Source organism: Peromyscus eremicus, chromosome 4 (genome assembly GCF_949786415.1).
Source record: "Peromyscus eremicus chromosome 4, PerEre_H2_v1, whole genome shotgun sequence".
NCBI classification, from domain to species: Eukaryota; Metazoa; Chordata; class Mammalia; order Rodentia; family Cricetidae; genus Peromyscus; species Peromyscus eremicus.
This window is the reverse complement of record NC_081419.1, coordinates 52,894,189-52,913,964: the sequence shown is the minus strand read 5'-3', so window position 1 is coordinate 52,913,964 and position 19,776 is coordinate 52,894,189. Positions and strand designations below refer to the sequence as shown.

At 49.6% G+C, this 19,776-nt stretch overlaps 1 protein-coding gene and 1 long non-coding RNA gene across 3 annotated transcripts; one reads left to right on the top strand and one right to left on the bottom strand.

Moving 5' to 3' along the window:
• Positions 1–12,292: 12,292 nt before the first annotated feature.
• On the bottom strand, positions 12,293–14,212 carry Hoxd8 (homeobox D8). Its single transcript, XM_059260726.1, is given in 3 exon segments — positions 12,293–13,228; positions 13,640–13,816; positions 13,819–14,212. Coding segments are annotated over 3 exon segments (867 nt in total). The 3' UTR covers positions 12,293–12,932.
• LOC131909254 (uncharacterized) lies at positions 14,134–17,004 on the top strand. Of its 2 annotated transcripts, none has more exons than XR_009378809.1 (2): positions 14,134–14,200; positions 16,390–17,004. It is a non-coding gene; the product is annotated as an uncharacterized LOC131909254 (long non-coding RNA). The 2 variants fall into 2 exon arrangements; XR_009378808.1 differs by lacking the exon at positions 14,134–14,200 and adding an exon at positions 14,622–14,855.
• Positions 17,005–19,776: the final 2,772 nt, after the last annotated feature.

The following is a 19,776-nucleotide window of genomic DNA, read 5'->3' as shown; positions in this document are numbered from 1 at the left end:
GGCTTCTCCACCCCACCCCCTGTAATTGAAGTCCCTAGCAGGAAAGTGCCCAAACTCTGAGCCCCAGCCAACACCCTGTCCCCCAAGGACTTTCAATGTTGGTAGTAGTGATAATCAAACAGGAAGTGGGCAGAGAGGGTGACCCTCCTTTAAAATCTGTAAGGAAGCCAGGCAGTGGTTGGTGGCATATGCCTTTAATCCCAGCACTTGGGAAGCAGAGTCAGGCAGATCTCCAAGTTTGAGGCTAGCCTGGTCTACAAAGTGAGTTCTGGGACAGCCAGGACTACACAGAGAAGCCCTGCCTTGGAAAACAAACAAACAAATCTGAAACTCTAAGAAATTAGTTTCCCGGTAAACTAGCATCCTGGGTATTGCCTTTTCTCAGAGCCAATTCTGAGAATTTCTGCCTGGTGGGCTTCTATGATAAAGGGTCCCCTGTAAGATTTCTCCAACCCAGATGTCAGAGCTGCTCCCAGGAAGGTGAGAGGGAAGAGGTTCCAGAAGACAGCATCAGGTATCTCAAGTATAATGCAGGTCAACTTCAGCACACTCTGAAGGAAACTCTGCTGAGTTTTCTCCTAGGAGGCCTCTTGCCTAGAGAAGATGTTGAACTCTCAAGTTAAATGTTTGCACAAGCAGGGACAGATGAGGGGAGGATTTGGGTGAATTCCCTGACCAAAGACACGTGGTACATGGAGTCTGCCCAGGCTTTGTGCTTACAGACAGAGGCTAGGGTTAGAGCCAGAGAAGAACCGAACTGGGACTCCTAAGCAAGTGAGAAATGTGAGTCTGTCCTCCTGGCTGCTGAAGTCTCTCTCTTTCACAATGGAGCTACTTAGCTAGTTTAAGTAAGGAAGAGACAATCCCCAAGGAAAAGGCCCTCAGTAGGAGGTAAGAAACTCTCATTCTAGAAAAGAGCCTGGGGGCAGGATGTCTGACTTGGGGTCAGAGGCTAGAAAAGGCACTAGGGGTTCCAAGGAGGGCATTTAAGTGCTAGAGAGAACTAGCTCAATGGCATGGGAATCGGGCGGTTGGTAGTGTTGCTCCCTTAGGCTATGGACAAAACTTTACAGGGGACACCTGGAGGCAGAAGAAACTCTGTGTGTTTTCAGAGATAATCTAACTCAGATTCCGGTGGAGTCAGGAGAAGTGACTTAAAAAAAAGTGGCGGAAAAAAATCTGTGGGCAAGAGTCATGGAAGCCGGAGCCAGAAAGGTGGGAACCTGGTCTCAGGGAGTGTGCGCATATGTGTGGGTTAGAACCTGAAGTGGTGTTTATGGAATTCTTTCTAAAAGAGAAGGATTTCAGCCAGGCACATTGGCACACACCTATAATCGATCCTAGCATTTGGGAGGCTGAGGCAGGATGACTGAGGGTCTGTGACAAGTTTGAGCTTCCTAACAGGATCCTGTCTCCAAAACTTTTGTTTGTTTGTTTCAAAGAAATGGAAAGGTCTTTGAAAACTGGAAGGGTAAGTCCTTCCTAAAACACACCTTGTCCTTCCTCTGTCCCAAGCTGGATCAGGTTTAGCCATATCCCTAATGGCTAAGTCATAGGGTGCAGGTAGAGTAAGCCAGGGAGATGGGCCTGGCTTTTTGCTTTCCTACTCCATCTCGTTCATGTTCAAGGAGACAAGGATGCCCCGGAGTGTAGAAGAGTGACTATCTGGGTAGGTATGATTGACAGGAGGGAGGGTGATGCTGGAAGGGGCTGAGGGAGGTGACAGTGAGCTCAGGAGAGACTGCAAGCCCCCTTGAGCAGTTCAAAATGCGCCTGTGGGAGTGTGAGGCCACCTACCAAGGACCAAGAGCCCTTTCCTCCTGGGTGGAACCCTGATGTGTGTTGGTTCTAGACATTGAGACCTGAGAGGTCATTCCTGATGAGATCTGCCCAAGATTTCTTTTATTTTATTGTTTTGTTGAGATAGGGACTTGTTAAGTAGTCTAGGCTGGGTTTGAACTCCCTATGAAACAGAAGCAGGCCTCAAACTCAAATGTTGATCCTTCTGCCTCAGTTTCCTTCATCCTGGAACTATGGGCATGCACCATCACATCCAGTTCAGGTCTCTTTTGTTCTCCCTAGAATTCAAGGCTTTAGTGAGTAAACCAGATTGTCTCTTTTGGCTGTAAAAGCCAAGGTCTTACTTATGAGAAAGTAGGGCCAATAATTGTAAGGATTAAGTGTTAGCTTTTTTATGTGCTAAAGCACCATTTTAAGTACGCGGCTAATAAGTATAGTCAATGTAGCTAGCATTGTGCTCAGTGCAATACTAACATGAAAGTGAAAATCAAGACAGGTGTGGCAGGCTCGTGCCTGTAATCATGGCACCCAGGAGACTGGAGCAGGAGGATTGCCCTAAGTCCAAGGCCAGTCTGGTAACAAAATGAGATCCTGTCTTTAAAAAAGTAAAATTCGCATGTGAGCCCTTGATGGTACTCTTGTTATTCCTACTCTCACAGGAAGAGACAGGCTCAGAGGGTTTGTCCTGCTTGCCTAAAGTCACCAGCAAGTACATGGTAGAGGAACCCACCTCAGCCTGAGCTTCACTAAGAACCTGATCTCTTTGAGGCTCCCCACGTCCAAAGTGAGGAACGCACAGACCCTGTCACTTCACCCATGATATGGGAGAGATTACTCACCAATCGTGTAGTAACTTAAAAACAAACCAAAACTGACCCTCCTGATTGTAGCTCAAGAGGCTCTGGGCATGTGCAGTGTAGACAGAGAAGGAACTCGGCACCAGGAGAACAAAGAGCTACGCAACACAGACCCTTGACCCATGGCTCTCAAACCTAAGTGCACAGCCTCCTCATTGCCGTGGGGAGAATGTTTTCAGGGTGCCCAGACACCCCATCTTGACATTGGAATTCAGTGTGTATGGGGTGGGACCTAGACATTTCATTTATGCAGACCTTTGGGTGCAGGCCTTTGCTGAGAAACATTGCCCTGAAGTAGTGAAGAGGGGAATATTTCCGGGACATTGTAGGACACTGTAGGGGACAACAGAGGATCAGTGAGCCAGGGTGAGTGGAAGTTGGTGTCACCCTTGAAGCAGGACCAGCCAGCAAAGCACACAGCAGGCCTGCAGTGAGCACAGTGGTGGTGGCATGGTGTTGAGGACAGTCGTCCTGCACATCTGCCTGATCTGAGGACAATAGCCCTACACATCTGCCTGATTTGAGGACAGTTCTCCTGCACATCTGCCTGAGTCTCAAGCTGTGGAGTGCATCTTGGGATTTCCCCAGGCTTTCAGAGAGTCAGAAAGGTGTCACAGGGCCGAGGCCCTGTTCTAGATAAGCAGAGGGAGGTCAGTTGCCTTGCTAAAGACAAGCATGGTTCCATCCATGCTTGCTTTCCCATGCTGCCCATTCTGGGTACCAGAATTTGGGGCACAGCGAAAGACAGGAACTGAGGCTATGTAGGGGACGAGGCGTCTCACTGGGATCCTGTGGTTAAGGAACAGCTTGCCCTACCGTAAGATCCTAGTTGCCTGCTCCTAGAGAACCGCAAATCACGCCCTCTCTGGGTAGGCGAAGGAAATAATGTGGCCTTTCACCCCAGAATCAGTCTTCAGGCTCCGAGAAGCTCAGAGCTGTCTTTGCTGCGGGCAGCGGGAGGATAAGTGACCACCCCACTCTTGTCGTGTGCTATGCACGTTGTGCGAGCTGAAGTGGAGGGCGGGGTAGAGGAAGGGGTGGCTCTTGTGCCCTCCCCTCCCCCTCCCGCCCAGGGCATCTGCGGCATCCGCGAAGCCAGCGAGACGCTTGTCCTACAGCGCCTCCTCCTGGACAAAGCTCCAGACAGCCAAACAGGGACACCACCAGCCCTGAAAACCTTAGGCTAGGCACTTCCTTTCTGGGGCTGAGGTCTCTGGGCATCAGAAGCTGGTCCTGCTACGTCCACTGGAGAGGCAGAAAGGAGTCCAGGAGTCCTTGAGGCTACTTCTCACCGCCCCACCCCCAGAGACAACAAGCTTGTGACCCAGAAGCGTGACAAGAGAAAAATCCCTCCAGTTTGTCCATTTATTTATTTACTTATTTATTTACTTGATTGCTCTTTGCTGAGCCTGAGCCTTAGGACGTGCTATGCTGGCCTAACAAGATCCAGGAATAGCTGGCCTGAAGTTCGGCAGTTTGAACAGACTCCAGAAGGAAGGCCTTTTCCCAGGGCACGCAGCACCAGCCTGAAAAATCTTTGTATTTCCCGAGGGTCGTGAGTGTGTGTGTGTGTGTGTGTGTGTGTGTGTACCTGGAAAAAATTCTACTTACTGCTAGCTCGTATTTACACCGTTTTTAACGCACAGACAAATTGGGTGGGGTGGTAAGTCTAGATCGAAAGTAATTGTAGTCATGGGTAAAGTTAGTTGCTATCTTTAGATAAAAGGCTGGAAGAAAAGATGAGCAGCAAATCCAGGGGGAAGGTAATAGATCTGGCTATCCCTTCCTCTCGCCCCCTCCCCCATCTGAGCAGGGCTGGTTCCATCTCTGGGCTGGGCTATTTCACTGCACATGCGCTGGGCGCTGGGCGTGCGCAGCCCCGCACTGCGGAGGCTCTGAGCTTGCCCGCCTCAAGCACAGTACCCTGGGCTGCACCGCACACTCCAGCGCCTGTCTGCAGAGGCACGTGGAAATCCTATCACAAAAGAGACAGGAAATGCAGTTTCCTTTCTCAGGAAAATCTGAATTAACGCCTCAACTAATCTTTCTCGTTTGCTGGTCCAGTTCCGTCAAATTAACAAAATCTCCATGTTGTTCACGGACACTCTGAGCATTATCTTTTGGATCGGAATTTTCACATCTGGAGCACAGCTTCCCCTGAGTGGTCTATTAATGGGGGTGGAGTCACCCCACCTTGCATTTAGAAAGCATAATTTCTCCTTTAGTTTTGCAAAAACCGTCAAGTCTAGGGGATACTTTCTTTTGAAACAATGGTAGTATCTATTTTCATCATTTCCGAAAAAGTGCACCTAAATTGGATTTAAATCGGAATTCCGAGTTCTTGGTTGCCTCTCCACAGCTTCCTGTGCCCCCGCATACCCTTACTGGCCGCCGCCGCACTGCGACAAGGCCGTAAATACCTCTAACAGCTGCCTGCCAGCCCAGGGTGAAATACTGTCTTTGTTCGGATTTCCCCTGCCTCTCAAGCTCAGAGAACAGAATTCTGGCAAAATATACGTATTTGTAGAAAGATATGACAGGAAAACCACGCTTGGTTTTTAGTCCTTGCTCTTGGCTACATTTGTAATAGCCAGCGTCGCTCTTTTTTTCTGGTTCTCCCAGAGACTGACTCTCAGCTCATGGCCACCACAGACGACACCAAGGCCAGGACATTGGCTCCCAAGTCTATAAATAGAGGTTTGGACCCAGGACCCAGGACTCTGGGAATTGTGCCCACAAACCTCTGAGCTTTTAGGCTCCGAACATTTAAAAAAATTTTCTTTTCCTTTCCATTTTCTTTCTTTTTTTATTTTTATTTTATTTATTTATTTTTGTTGTTGTTAGGTTCACAGAAACAATGGAGGCAGTTATGGCGGTACGAACCTCTTATGCTTTCCTTGTAGAGAAAATGTGTGACTTGCCAAATATTTTTTCCCAAGATGCAACCAACCGCTTCTTTCCAATAAGCTTTTAATGCTACAACAAGGCTTGCCTCAGTCCTCCATATCTGCACATGGCATCGCCTCCCTCTGTGAAATCAGAACCATCTTAGTCCCTGTAGGAGGCTGGGCCACCAAACCCAGGAAAAAGCAGCTGAAACCCCAAACCTACAACGTGGCCACCAGAGCGTCCAGTCCACCCCCAGCATCACCCAGTCTCAGAACATCAAGTCCACCCTCAGCCCCACCCAGCTGCAATCGACCTTACCAGGCCTATGCACCCAGCCAAGGAGCTTGCTTTTCAAAAGGGAATGCTTCTTCTGTCTATCAGAGAATCGTCTCGGTGTCATCATCGTGTGATGGGAAACCGCTTACAAGATACAGACACTCGAAATAAAAAAAAAAAAAAAATCCCTCTCCAGAGTGTAGACACTCAGGGTTACCGACCGAGGACAATTCTGCAGACATCAACTAGCCCTCCATTTTGAAATGAGAGTGATTTCTCCCTTAATCATTAAAAAACACTTTCCTGTAAATATATGATCTATTGTTCACAAATACTTTACAGCCAACACTGTTAAGCTGGAGTATTTGGGCAAACAATAAGGATTTATCAGTAGGCACTTGGGGGACTGTAGCCCACCACCATGTGCAGTCTTATGCGCAATGCGGCAGATTGCCTGAGGTTTCAATGCTTCCCTATGTGTTTATGAAGGAATCGGAAATAGAAGTTGCAAAATGCATCATCAAACACCATCCAAAATGGTTGGGGGAAAACAACATTATGTTCTGCAAAGGTTTTCTTTCTTTCTTTTTTTTTTTCCCTGTGTGTTTTGGTTCAGTAGTTTCAAAGTAGGAAAATGTTGCTGTGTGGCATTTATTGGTAAGTGAAAAATTACCATAATGCATTTAGAAAGAAAAAAAAAAACCCTGCTCTTTTACCACTCTGACAAATGAGAAACACACGCGATGTTTGAACTTAGAAATGCCTCGCATTTCTCAAATATCTATTGGGTTTATCCTAAAACCTGCACCAGATTTTCTGATCTTACATCCTAAAACAAACATCCATTTTGTGACACAAAATAGTCCAAATTCACCTCATACATTATTGGATGTAGAAGGAACCTAGCTTGAGTTATTACCAGTTTTCCCCTAAGAATTAGAGAAACATTTTAATATAACTAAAACGTCATTTCATACACAAGGCCCAATAAACTATAAACCCTAAAAATTGGCCTCACTCACGAAACACATCCCGAGTACACAGAATCTACCCCACCCCCACCCATGCCCCAACCCTCGAAAAACACCTGTTAACCTAACATAGCTCTGACCACCGTCAAACCACAGAAGCACGGTATTCTGTACCATAGGAAACCTTTATTGACTCCCACCCCCAGCCAAACTGAGGTGTCCAGAAGCCATCTGCACACTCTTCTTCCCAGGGCGGATTCGGGGGTGGGGTGGGGGACCGGATCTGAGGGTTCCCAAGCCAGGGGATCTCTGGGGGAGGGGGGAAACGAAGGAGTCCCCTAGGCACTTCTGAGCCCAGCAGGACCCCACCTCGAGCCCCAAGGGACAAGCATCAGGGAGGGAGACGCAGAGAACGATCCCAGGGTTCTTGGGTAATACAGGGCGCCGGGAAGGTGGCACCCATTGCCCGAGGCGGTGGCGCGGGCAGCTCGGGCGGGCGCCGGGAGGGCGGCTCTTACCCGGAGGCTGCCGAGCTGCGGGCGGTCGGCCCCGGCGGCGGCTGGAATCCATCAGGCTCTGCCGGGCTGCGCGCACCCTCGGCGGCAGGTTCGGGCTCATGTTGCTGGAGGGACCGGGTGGGAAGCCCGCGGCCGCGGCCGCCCGGGCAGAGCAGGCGGGCGGCTCCCCGCAGGAGTGTGAGCCGCGGCGGGGGGCTCGGCGCCCGAGGGCTCCTTCTGGGCTCCCTGCCGGCTCCGGAGGCGGCCGCGATGGGCACCCGGGGCGAGCTGCCCTGGAGTCGCGACGGGAGCCCAGGCCGCTGCGGACCCCGCGATCCCGCAGCCGGCGACTGGAGCCCACCTCTGCAGAGACAAAGGTTAGAAAAAGAGGGGGTGAGGCTCTGGGAAAGCAGAATGCGGGGGCAAATTCGCCTGGGAAATCAGGAAAAAGGCCGTGAAGGCGAGCGGCGCCTGCACATGACCAGCCGCAGCCAATGACAACCGCAAATAGGTCATAAAAAGGTCTATTACCAAGTTGTAAATTTTCTTCAAACAAAAAGGAATTTACTGCAATTCCTTGCGGATTTTGCACATACAGCTCGCGAGCGCCATGTTTTTCCTCTCCTTTCTCTACTCACTCTCCTCTCTTTCTCCCTACCCCTCCTCTTTATCTCTTTCTTCTTTCCTTTCTCTTCGGAATCCCTCCTCTCTCTCTCTCTCTCTCTCTCTCTCTCTCTCTCTCTCTCTCTCTCTCTCGTTCTCTCTCCTCTGTTCTCTCTCTCTCTCTCTCTCTCTCTCTCTCTCTCTCTCTCTCTCGTTCTCTCTCCTCTGTTCTCTCTCTCTCTCTCTCGTTCTCTCTCCTCTGTTCTCTCTCTCTCTCTCTCTCTCTCACACACACACACACACACACACACACACACATACACACACACACACACACACACACACACACACACACACACACACACACCTTTTCTAGGAATTACTGGGCATTTTTGTTTTTGTTTGGCTCAAAACCTCTGGTGCAATTGGCCGCCATGTGCGAGGAAAATGCGCGCAGGCGGTGCTCAGTCTCTGGGGATGTCATCCCCACAGCGCCTCCCCCAGTCCCCGCGTCTCCCCCTACGTTGGTCACTTGGCTTCTCTCCTCCTCTCCTTCACAAAAACACTTGTCCAGAAGGAATGTCAGGCACTCTCAGTTTTTACCCGCTCATCCCAGGCAAGCCACATCCCAAATGTTGTCCAGATAATTGGGCTGCACAGGCCAAGAAAGCACAGGCTCTTCTCACACTTGGCTCTAACCTAAACTGGGGTCCCTCCGGCCCCCTGGGGTTTTCTGTGATGGGAGAGCAATTGCCCATCCCAAAGGCCATAAATATTTCCAGATACTTGTCTACCTCTCTGAAATACCATTTTGAGCACCCACGGCTGAGTTTTTAATCTATAGCCACAGGAACGAACAGCCCCCCCCACACCCCAACCCCTCACTTTAGGTATAAAGACTTTTGTGGAATTTAATTCCAGTCCTCTGCACTCTTACTTCCGTCGCTTCCATCCCCCGTGTTTGACCGTTGAAAGTGCTTAGTTCCTTTCTGGAGAAGAGAGGGGCTTTATCTGTTCACGAAATCTAGAAAAAAAATTTCCCCTCAAAGGTTGGAATCATATCTCCTTTGCATTCTCAGTGGGACCCTCTCTGGTGAACTCCACCTGAAAGTCAATGTCCTTGGCTGACCTCCAACATTCCCCTCATGGGCACTGTCAGCCAGCTGTCAGTGCCTGCCTGGAAGGGGTCACTACCCTGTTCAGTCTTTTCAGAACATTCTAGCAAGACATTTATAAGCTCTTTGCCAGAAACATCTTCACACCCAGGAAGCAACTATTAGGTACGAACTTATTTAAGTAGGGAACGCACAGCATCCTTTTGTGTAGGCCGTTTGTATCCCAAGAGAAAGTTCTGATGACCTTGGATAATTTTAATTAAAGGGCTTCTGCCACCATCTGTCAGCAAAAAGTCTTATTTCTTGAAAAGGCCAGTGGGCCCTAATTTTGCTGGTCCATTAAAATGTGTTCTCTTTTTCTTTCCACCTCTAGCCATCCAAGGATTCAGCAAACACCAAAAATACGGAGGACAGACGCTGGATGTGAAGTCTTATGCACTGTATTAAACATGTTATTACACAAGGAAATGGGCAAGCTGGTGTTCCTTCCCTGGTTCAGAACCTTTTACGTTGCTCTATACACATGGAACTGGGTAAAGAGATTGTTCAATTCTAAACCATTCTAGAAACGAATCTGTTTGCTTCTGCATCATCTCCCCTCCACTCAAATAAAAGTAGACTTTATCACCTGCCTTTGTAGCTTGGAGAATGAGACAAGGGACCTCACAGAAAAGGCAGCCATGGTGCACTGCTTGTCTGCTGCCCAGAGGAAGCAATGTGTTGTGGGACTTACAACATGGTACCCTTGAACTGACTTTCCTCTACAAAGGAGTAGGAGCCACACCCTCTTTTTGTGTTTCTGGCTCTTGTACAATCTAGTCCCTCAGATGGCTTTTCTTTTAGTCAGTGCTAACATGGAGGGGTCTTGATTTTTACCTTATCACTTTATAGACTAATCTAAGTCTCCTCTCAGGACAGAAAAGCTCCACCTGAGTTTGCAGAAGGGTCTCTGAAGATTTACGTGAATTTATGCAGAAAAAAAGTCTGTTTCTTACTGCAGTCCTTCACTGTTTACAGATCTGAGCCACTTAGAAAAGCATCTTGTAGTGCTCCCTGCCAACAGTCCCTCTATGGAGACACCATCATCGTGGGGTGGGGAGGTCTAACCACTGTACAGAGAAAATGGCGGAGAGGAAGAGAGGGAAGGGGAGAGAAGGGTGGAGGGGAGGGATTCCTCAAGGTCTGGATTTGGAGACAGATCTATCTTCTTTTGGAGCTGCAGAAGGAAACATTCACTTCTACATGTATTACCAACACTTTATGTGAATTTCTGTATAAGTACAAATCCATAATCTCAAAACATCAGTTGTTGCAACAGTCTGTACATGAGCTGGGATTTTTACCATGGTTTAGGGGCCAGTGTTACCCAAAGGTGCATTTCCAGAGCAGTATAGATTGCCAGAATGTCATTTTTACCTTACTTCCCATCCCTGAGTTCCACTTCCACTCATCCACTTAGTAGGTCCTTTTCCTAATCAAATCTTGTCCAATTCCAGTTTGAAGACAGATATTTGGTGGAGCATTCTTGAGTGGAAGATAGCAGTTTTTTATTTATTTACTTTTATTCTATGTGTATAAATAAATATTTTGCCAGCATGTATGTATGTGTGCCACGTTCGATTCCCTGGAACTGGGATTACATATGGCTGTGAGCTACCATTTTGGATGCTGAGAATCAAACCCTGGTCTTCTGCAAGAGCAAGTGCTCATAACTGCTGAGCCATCTCTCCAGCCCTGGAGATAGCAAATTTTAAAGAGTTCCTTAAATCAAAACAATTGGAGTTTAGCCAACACTGGTTTCCAGGTAGCTTATGCCTAAGGCTGTTTCCCAGAGAGGCTCTCGGCTGAGGCATCCTTGCTCTGTTCCAGCCAGCACAGATTCAGACAGTACACAAGAGCAAAACGTCCCCAAACGCAGCACTGGCCTTTACAGCTGTCTCCTCTGTACAAATGCTTAAGCCTTGACACTCCCAACTTCGCCTGTCTTTCCCGGCTTAGGTTAGCAAATGTCACAACCACAGCCTCTTCCCCGGGGGAGAGCCAGGTGGGGATTTGCCCCTAACCCAGTCAGTACCAATCTTGCTATCCACCAACACCTGGCAGTGAACCTGGCCCCAAACTAAAGAATCTTCTTTTCCTGCCCATGTAATATAAACCACTCTGGAAATTAACAATAAAAAAAAAAACTCATATCTTTAAAAGTAAACATGGCTTAAAAAAAAAAGTTCTCAACGTCTGCTTGAAGGTGTTTCCATTTTCAGTGAGAAATGAGATCTTACTTGAATTTCTTCTTCTTTCCCTCTTTTCTTGCCCTCCCCCCACCCCTGTATAAAAAGGCAGCTGCAGAGTAGCCCCAAATGGGAAATGGATATCTTGTTACTAATAAATGCCAAACGCCAGCTTCAACTAGGACTCTGCGGAATTAAGCTGTGGTGTAACCTGGACTCTGGGTCATCAGGCCTAAGACTTGACTTGAATCATTTTGAGGTTCAAAGCTGTCACAGTATCATACCAGGATTATTTAATGCAAGACGAAGCATGGATAGTCAGCCCACTCTGGAAGGAAGCCCCAGACCATCATCATTTATTGTATTATTATTATTGTTATTATTATTATTATTAAACAGCTTGGGAAGTATATAACCCACACCTGCTTATCAAATAGAAAGCTGGAGCAAGTCACTGCCTTCATGTGAGCCCTGGTCATTGTTTGTGACTGGCGAGGAGATGGTGTTTTCCGCGCTCAAAGCGCTCAAAGATATCACTCTGCTCTTTAAGGAGGTACATTTCTTTATTGAGGAGCTACGCTCTGGAGCGGTTGTTTACACTCGAGTTTCTGCGTTTACACTCAGGGTTTGTTTCAAATAGGTAAGGTCATGGCTTTCCTGAAGAACAGCAGAGGATGGACGTACCAACCGACATCTGAGAGGAACGGAGCAAGCAGGCTTAAAAGGAGCATGCTAGCAGTGCAAAGAGAATTCTAATCAATATGGCACCTACTTGACAAAGCCGAAACACAGAGCATGAGACCTAGAGATCCCAGGAGATTACAAGCAGGGTGCGAAACGAAAGCAAGGCCACTTGCCAGAGTGCAAAGTTAATGAAAATGTTGCAATTAGTTTTCAAGTATTAATTCTCTAGATTATTCAATTGCCATAATTTGTATGGACTACAGAAAGACGGCTAAAATGTCGATTGTTACATTATCCTTAAACTCTTGTCACTGGCACAACACTCTCCTAAGTTTAAGGAAGCCGAGAGCCTGGACGATACATTGCACTTTTCACTCTTCAGGTAATGTGCTTTTCCAATATCTGGCCCAGACTCTTCCCTGACAGACATTTACAAAAATGTTCAAAGAAACCTTCTGAAGTAAACCAAAAGACACCCGAACCATCTTTACAAAAGCAGAAAGAAAAATATAAATAATACATTTCATCAAATAATATAAAGTAAATATTCTGCAGGCATAATTTTTTTTAAAAAAATTATTAATAGACTTCTTTTAATTTACTCACTTACCCACCATAAAGATTTAAAATGTTCAAGTGCACTTGTTTGATTAATAAAGCATTTTATACTCAATCATTTAGTGCTGATCATTAGGAAGTTTACGTTGTTGAGGCAAATCACTAGCTCAGACATTAAAAACAACCATTATAAAAATATAGCTACAAGGTCGGTATCAAATTACCCTTCTATAGGGCAGCTCAAGGACTGCTTCTATGCGATACTACAAACTATTTTTTAAAAAACGCCCAAATCCCTTTCAAAGCGCAGAAACCTCAAGAGCAGTGGCATTAAGGTAGCTTGAAACACAGGTAAAAGTCCTCTCCAAAAAGGAAGGGGGGAAAGGCGGTGTCCATCAGCATCTGCTGATCGTTAGTCTTAATAGTCTGTGGTAAAAACTGTGAAGTTTAGAAGTTAATCTGTGGGGCCTTCGGCTCCATCTTCCTCCAGGTCTCGGGCTTCCTTCTTGGGTTCTCCGTCCTTTGCCTCGGGCCGGGACACGGGGAACTTATCTTTGTTGTTTTCTTTTTTCCATTTCATCCTCCTGTTCTGGAACCAGATTTTTACCTGTCTCTCCGTGAGGGCCAGGGTATGGGAGACCTCGATTCTTCTCTTCCTGGTCAGATAGGGGTTAAAAAGGAATTCCTTTTCCAGCTCTAGGGTTTGGAAGCGGCTGTAGGTCTGCCTTCCTCTCCGTCTACCAGGAGCTGCTGATGGAAACAACAAAAAAGAGGAGGAAAATCAACGTGTTTGGCTTTTTTTTTTTTGTTTTTTGGTTTTTGATTTTTTAAAAAAATGGTTGATGTCTCTGAATGCTGTTGGAAGTTTCTGGAACGGGCTTAAGAGACGAAACACACAGTGGTCTTTAATTCTGATACCGATATGGGGTGTGCAGGCAAGAGAAGCGGAGACACGGTCTTCACAATTATTCCGTCCCCATCATCTTTACATACTTTTATAAAAGTCCGTATTAGTTTATGTACAGGAGCCACAGCGGCTACACAAGTAGGAAAAGGAGGGGGCGAGGGAAAGGACAGGGATGTTTTAAAGCTAGAACGTGAGATGAAAGCAGATTTCTCCCCTCCTTAGGAAAAAAAAAAAAAAAGCAAGCGCATCCCAACCTTGTGGTCTCATCCAGGGAAACATTTGAGAAGGAGACGAGCTCTGATTTAAGTGGTCTGGGTCCTCGCCAATATTACCACTGGACGATTTACAGTCAGAATATTGTACCAGCTCGGCCTCTTGCTGGGTCGTAAAAATCGGCTGTCTCTGTAAGTTATCGTATCCGTAAAACTTCGCGGTTCCCCGTGACAGGCAATCCCGCCGCAGGGGGGAGGCGGAGGGTGCGGAGGAGGAGGTGGGGCGGCCTGGTAGGCAGCGGCGGCGGGGCTGCCCGCGCCGGCGTGGAAGTAGTCCTGCCCGGGGCCCGGGCCGCCCCCTCCGCCGCACCCGGGCGGCGGCGACGGGTGCGGGTGCGCGTGCGCCTGCGGGGGCGCGTGCGGGAAGCCGGCCGCGCTGTTGCCATAGAGCTGCAGGGCGGCGGCGTGGCGGCCGCTGACCTCGGGCGCGAAATGACAGTCGTAGTAAGTGGGATTGATGGCCTCGCCCGCCGCGGCCGCAGCCGCCGCCGCCGCCGCCGCTGCGGCCGCCGCCTTGTACTTGGAGTACAGCGGGTTCACGAAGTACGAGCTCATCGGGGCGGCGGCCGCGCGGGCGGGCGGGCAGGCGGGCGGCGCGGAGCCGGCGAGGGGCGCGCCTCAGCTCGGCCGCGCTGCCGCGGGGGCCTCTGGGGCGGCGGCTCGAGCCGCGGGGGCCGCCGGGCCTCGTCGCCGCCCGCCCGGCCGCCCGGCCGCCGGCTCGTCGGCTCGGCCCGGCTCGTCGGCTCGGCCCGGCTCGTCGGCTCGGCCCGGCGCGCGCTCCCGGCCCTCAGGCCCGGCCGTCCGGCCGCCGGGCGCTCATGTCGGGCTCTCGCGCCGCCGCCGCCGCCGCCGCCGCCCTGGCCCTGGCCCTGGCCCTGGCCTCGGCCTCGGCCTCGCGCCGCCTCCCTCGCGGGCCGCGCGGCCTCTCCCGCCCCCGTGCGCCGCCGCCGCCGCCGCCCTCCGGGCCTCTCCCGCCGGCGCGCGCCCGCTGGGCCGCAGTAGAATCGCCGACGCCCCCGGTGACCGGGGCCGCGGCCTCCAGTTTCCTCCCGGGCCTGCACCAGGCGGCCCTAGCGCACCGGGGGGCGAGGACAAGAGTGCCGTGCGCGCGCGGGCCACGCACGGGGAGACGCCGAGGCTTGGGGCTCGCGAGCCCCCGCTCTGCAGGGAGACGCCAAGAAAACACACCCTCTGCCCGGTGCCACCTCTCACCTCAACCTCTCCCCCCACCCCACCCCACCCCACCCCTCCCCGCCGCCGCCGCCGCCCCCTCCCAGCGCTGTCGCCGCCGCCGCCGCCGCTGCCGCCACGGCTGCCGCCCCGGTGCGCGCCGGCGAGGCATTTTCGCACCCCGCCACTGCGAGGAGAGGGAGCGGGATGGGGGGGAAGGGGGGGGGGGAGACATAACCGCGCGGAGGGATCCGGGCGGTGGCGAAGCGGCCCCCCTGCGCCGGACGGGACGCCTCACGCCGGCCGGCCCCGGGATGCCTCCGCCAGCCTTAAAGGGGGCCCATAAAGCCGCACTGCCAAGGGCTCCGGGGGCCCCCGGGCCCGCGGGGAGGGGGCGCGGCCGAACCTTAGCCTTGGGGCAGCCAGGGAGGTCACTCCCAGGAGGCTGCAGAGCAAACGACCTCTCCCCGCAGCTCCCGGGGCTGCCCAGTAGAGACTGGCCGTGGCCTCTTTTTTTTTTTTTTTTTTTTTTTTTTTCATTTCTGAACGTGGACGAGCTGAACGAGGTGGACGGATTGGCCCTTGCATTTGTTTGTTTGGGCCTATCTACGTGGTTTTTTGTTTTGTTTTTGATGAAAAGCCACAATCCGGCCTCCAAATCCTGGCCTTATCAAGCGAATCAAAAGTCCTGCTTTTTCCAGCCGAGCAGGCCCTGTGGAAATGAGATGTACAGTTACCCTTGACGCACTGCATGCCTGGCTGAGGCTCCCAGGTTAATTGATATTTAATGGAAATCATGCCCATGAATATAGTTTCCATCATTTCACCCTTGATAGACGTCAGTGTTGGGCGCAGTGGGGGGAGGCTGGAGAATGTGGGAAGGGTGCATTAGCGTCGCCCAGGGAGTGCACAGAAGAGCTACAGGAACGTTCCCAGTGGGAAGAAGGACTCGCGCCGCCGCCGGGGTGGGTGGCGTTTCCTAGGGCAGGGCGCAAGGCTCTGGGGTCCCAACCCAGGCACCCAGCGGACTTGGGCGGGCTGTGGCCCCAGGTGGAGCGTGGGGGGCAGGCACTCGAGTCCCCCAGCCGGGATTCGGATCGGGCCGGTTCCAGGCAGCTGCGGCCAGGCCCTGTCCTCTGCTAACGACTTTAGCTCATACACCGAATCTGTAAAACAACTACCGAGACAGGGTGCAGGCCTTAGCTTAAACTTGATCCCCACCCCCCCACCCCACCCGGAGAGAAAATAAAGAGAAGGCTCACGAGGGGCTAGTTTGTGAGCGATAAGGAAGGGAAGCAGAGTCCTCTGCGGAAGTCCAGGGTTCGCGTTTTCGGGAATGGGCCAGTGTCCGGATTGGGGCAGCTGTGCAGAGCTGCGTGGCTTTACACCACCAACCGCTTCCCCACACGCTTTCATCTTTTTCTTTTCTCTCGTCTGAATGTCCAATAAATATACTTATATTCTCTCTCTCCCCTCCCTCCTTTCCTCCCTCGCTCTCTCTCCTCCTCCCCTCTTTCCATCCCTCCATCCCTCCCTTTCTCCCTTCCTTCCTCCCACTTTAGGTGCTGAACCCTTTATCCTTTGGGATAATCGGTGTCTGGAGGGCACCAGGTCCTTTGGTCTTGAGAACAGAGCTTGGAGATACACCCCAGCTCGCCAAAGACTGGCTTACACTAAATCACACTGCGCTGACTTGCCACGGCCAAATCCAAATGCCCCAAACCCCAGATGGACTTCGGATGCAAGCAGGCCAGAGATTTCAGCTACCTTCCATTCCTCGTGGGTTTGTTCAGCCCATGTGGACGGGATCCCGAGGTCAGTCCGAGTGGATTGAATCTCGTTTTTATAAATAAGGTTGACATAGAGAGGCATATTTGCTAGTTATGTCCGACTCAATTATTACTACAAGGAATGGTTGAAAGTGGTGAAGGTAAACAAATTATTGATGAATCTGGAGATGCTGAAGACACGTGTTATTAAAATTTATGTCAGAAAGTATGGGAGAGTTGTTATTGGGGTGGTTAAGGGCAAGGCAGTTTTATTATTTTGTTTTTTTCTTCCAAGTATCTTTCAAATTTGAAGTGTAACAACTGAATCTGACTATTAAGAATTTAAACTTCAGTCCTGCAAATGCCCAATTAAAAGATTTTTTTTTCCAATAAAGCCTTGGAGCTAAACTCGGTAATTGTGGCCTTTTATTCCACTGTTTGGCATGGGTGTTTATGGGAATGTGGGTATACTTGGACACCGAATAAATGAATGGATTTGGGAAGAGAATGGGGCAAAAAGCCAAAATCAAGAACCCACATCTCAGTAACACAGGGCACTTTTAAAAACTCCATAAATTTGGGAGGTCATCCATGAACACAGTACTCATTTCTACATATTCAGGCCTAATTTAAAAAACAAACAAACACAACAGCACATTTCCCCTGATGACAAAATAATGTGGGTTTTTCCGGTTTTACTTAAGCATTCCGTTTATTATCCGAAAAGAAGAAGAGCGCAGTTAACTTCGTAAATATCTGTGCTTGCTTTTTACCCCTGTTTTGATGGAATGCATTAACTTAAACGTTGTATAGTTTCTGCACAACAGTCCAGATTTTCTGAAATGCTGAGTGAGCCAAAATTTTTATGTATGACGAGCACGGCTTGAAAATTTAATAGCTCACGTTGTTTATTTTTGTTAAATTTATCCTAATTTAAGATTAAAAGTAAGATTGTAAATATTTTTAATCAAAACCTTCCTCCACCGCAATGCTAGCTTTACGAGAGATCAGATAGTGGAGCAACAGCGCCCTCTAGTGGCCAAATGCTGTCGCGAGCTAACCGAGTTTGATTTTTCCTTTCATTCGCCTCAAACCAATTCTAATCTTAATTCTTCAGTTTGATTTGGGCTTGGACCACTGACACTAATAATGCTTCATCTCCTTGACTGTCAACAAGTCGATTGCAGCAAACGGGGGCCCCTGAATGCAGAGGAAATTCTCATTTTGGCTCACAAGAGCTTGCAAGTAGTGTGTTTGCCAAAAGCTTCCAGCCGTCGTTTGCCAGACACCACAAGTCCCCCAATTCTGTAATCTCCCAGCTGTTCTTTTTAGACATAATTGTAGGACAGGCTAGGCTTAACACAAATCAAAACTTTAAAAAATTAATTGTGAGACTTTTTTTCAAAGAAACCAAGCACTTTGACAGCTAAAAATTTTCTAGAAGTCAAATGTTGTTGTTTTTCTTAAAAACTGTTACTCTCAACATTAAATGATGTATATTTGCTAATTCAACTTTCTAACCTTAATGTTTTGGGGCCCATTAAACTGGATAATTTGGGGCGGATTAAAGTCAAATTAAAAGCTTTTTGCTGCATTTCGTGTGCCTGTCTGGAAAGTCCCTATTGGGCTTATGTTTATTCAGATTTTCCTGACAATAAAAGAGAATTTTTAAATTGCGTAAGTGACAGACTGAACTGAATTGGATAAGCGGTCTATGTGTCGTTTTAAAAAGCAAATGTTACCAAATCGGTGTGTTTCTTGCTAAATTAATCTCTCTGTCTCTCATTTTCAGAAATGTTTTCCGTCAATTTAGCTGTATTGACTGTATCTGTAATAAGTGAACAAATTTCCATATTTTTGCGGGGAATTTGGAGTGAAGGGCCTGTGAAGAGGCGTGTAATGCCCCACAAGACGTAATTCTAGGAGATGCTTGCTTGAGTAAATGGCCCAAGATCACTAGCCTCCCCATCTCAAGTAATAGAGTGGTCATTATGGTCTTAATTTTCTTTTTAAAAGAACCAGATAGATCATGGCCACAGTCAAAATATTGAAGAGCCACCGGCCATAGGCTACCCCTAACGTTCGCCCCATTTAAAAAAAATCAGAAACATATCACCTCTCATTTTTCTTTCTGGATGCTCACACCTCCCTGGGGGGCTTCCTAGCCCCTGCCTTCTTGGTCCAAGTCTTGTTTATATTTTATTGTCCAGATTTTAAGACCTAGTTTTGTCTGCATTTTTCCTTTCCTCCCACAAACATCAAAATGAGATGGTTTCAAAGCGAAGCGCCTGGCCCGTCGTAAACTCATTACCTCCAGACGTCTGGCCGGCTCGATGGCTTTATGACACCTTGGCTCTTCCTGTTTTCAAAGAGCTGTAGGTATCCGCCTGGCCTAGGGGGCGGGGGAAGGCAGCACCTTCAGCCGGATCTGGGCCTTGGCTTTCCCTCTCAGCCCCATCTGCTTTTTCTTGGAGTCCCCCTCTTTCATCAGGATCCCCAAGATCTCTGCCATCGCCCCCGCCTTCCGCCCAACCCAGGCTGCCCGGCGCCTGGCCTCCTCTAGGGCCCGCAAAGCCAGTGATCGGCCTGCACCCTCACAATGACCTTCATTTTAGCCTCTCAATGCAGCCTCAGAGGGCCAAGCTGAGGGCTAAACACACACAGAAGCTGGGTGGAGGGAAGGGGGCGGCAGGATGAGGGTATGGGGGGGTAGTGTCTTGACCATTTGGATCCGCTAAGGTCACTTTGGGGCTGTGGTGGGGAGGGGCAGATGCTCGCGGCCTAACTGGCTGCGACCTCCCGGAGCCAGCCAGCCTTTCGGGCCTGGGGGAGTGACTCCACAGTGCAAAGTTGCCCTTTCTCTTGTTTAGAGATGGGGATTGGCTTCTGGGTCTCCAGGATAGAGGCAGGCCAGCGGTGCGGTGTGTCAAAGCCTTGGCAAAAGGGTGCCTGGTTCCTGGCGCCTGTAGCTCTGCAGAGAGGCTCACCCAGGGCCTAAAAGGCCCGGAGTTCACTGTGGCCCTGGCAGCATGATCGGGGGAGCGCCGAGACACCTTCCAAAATGGTTCTCTTCGGCTAGGTGTGCATACATAAAAGGAAGCTCTAAGGCACCTTGGAGATCCTCCAGGTGCCAGGGCCTACAGCCTTTAGCAAGGGGTCCCTTCTCGGGGTTCTGCAGTC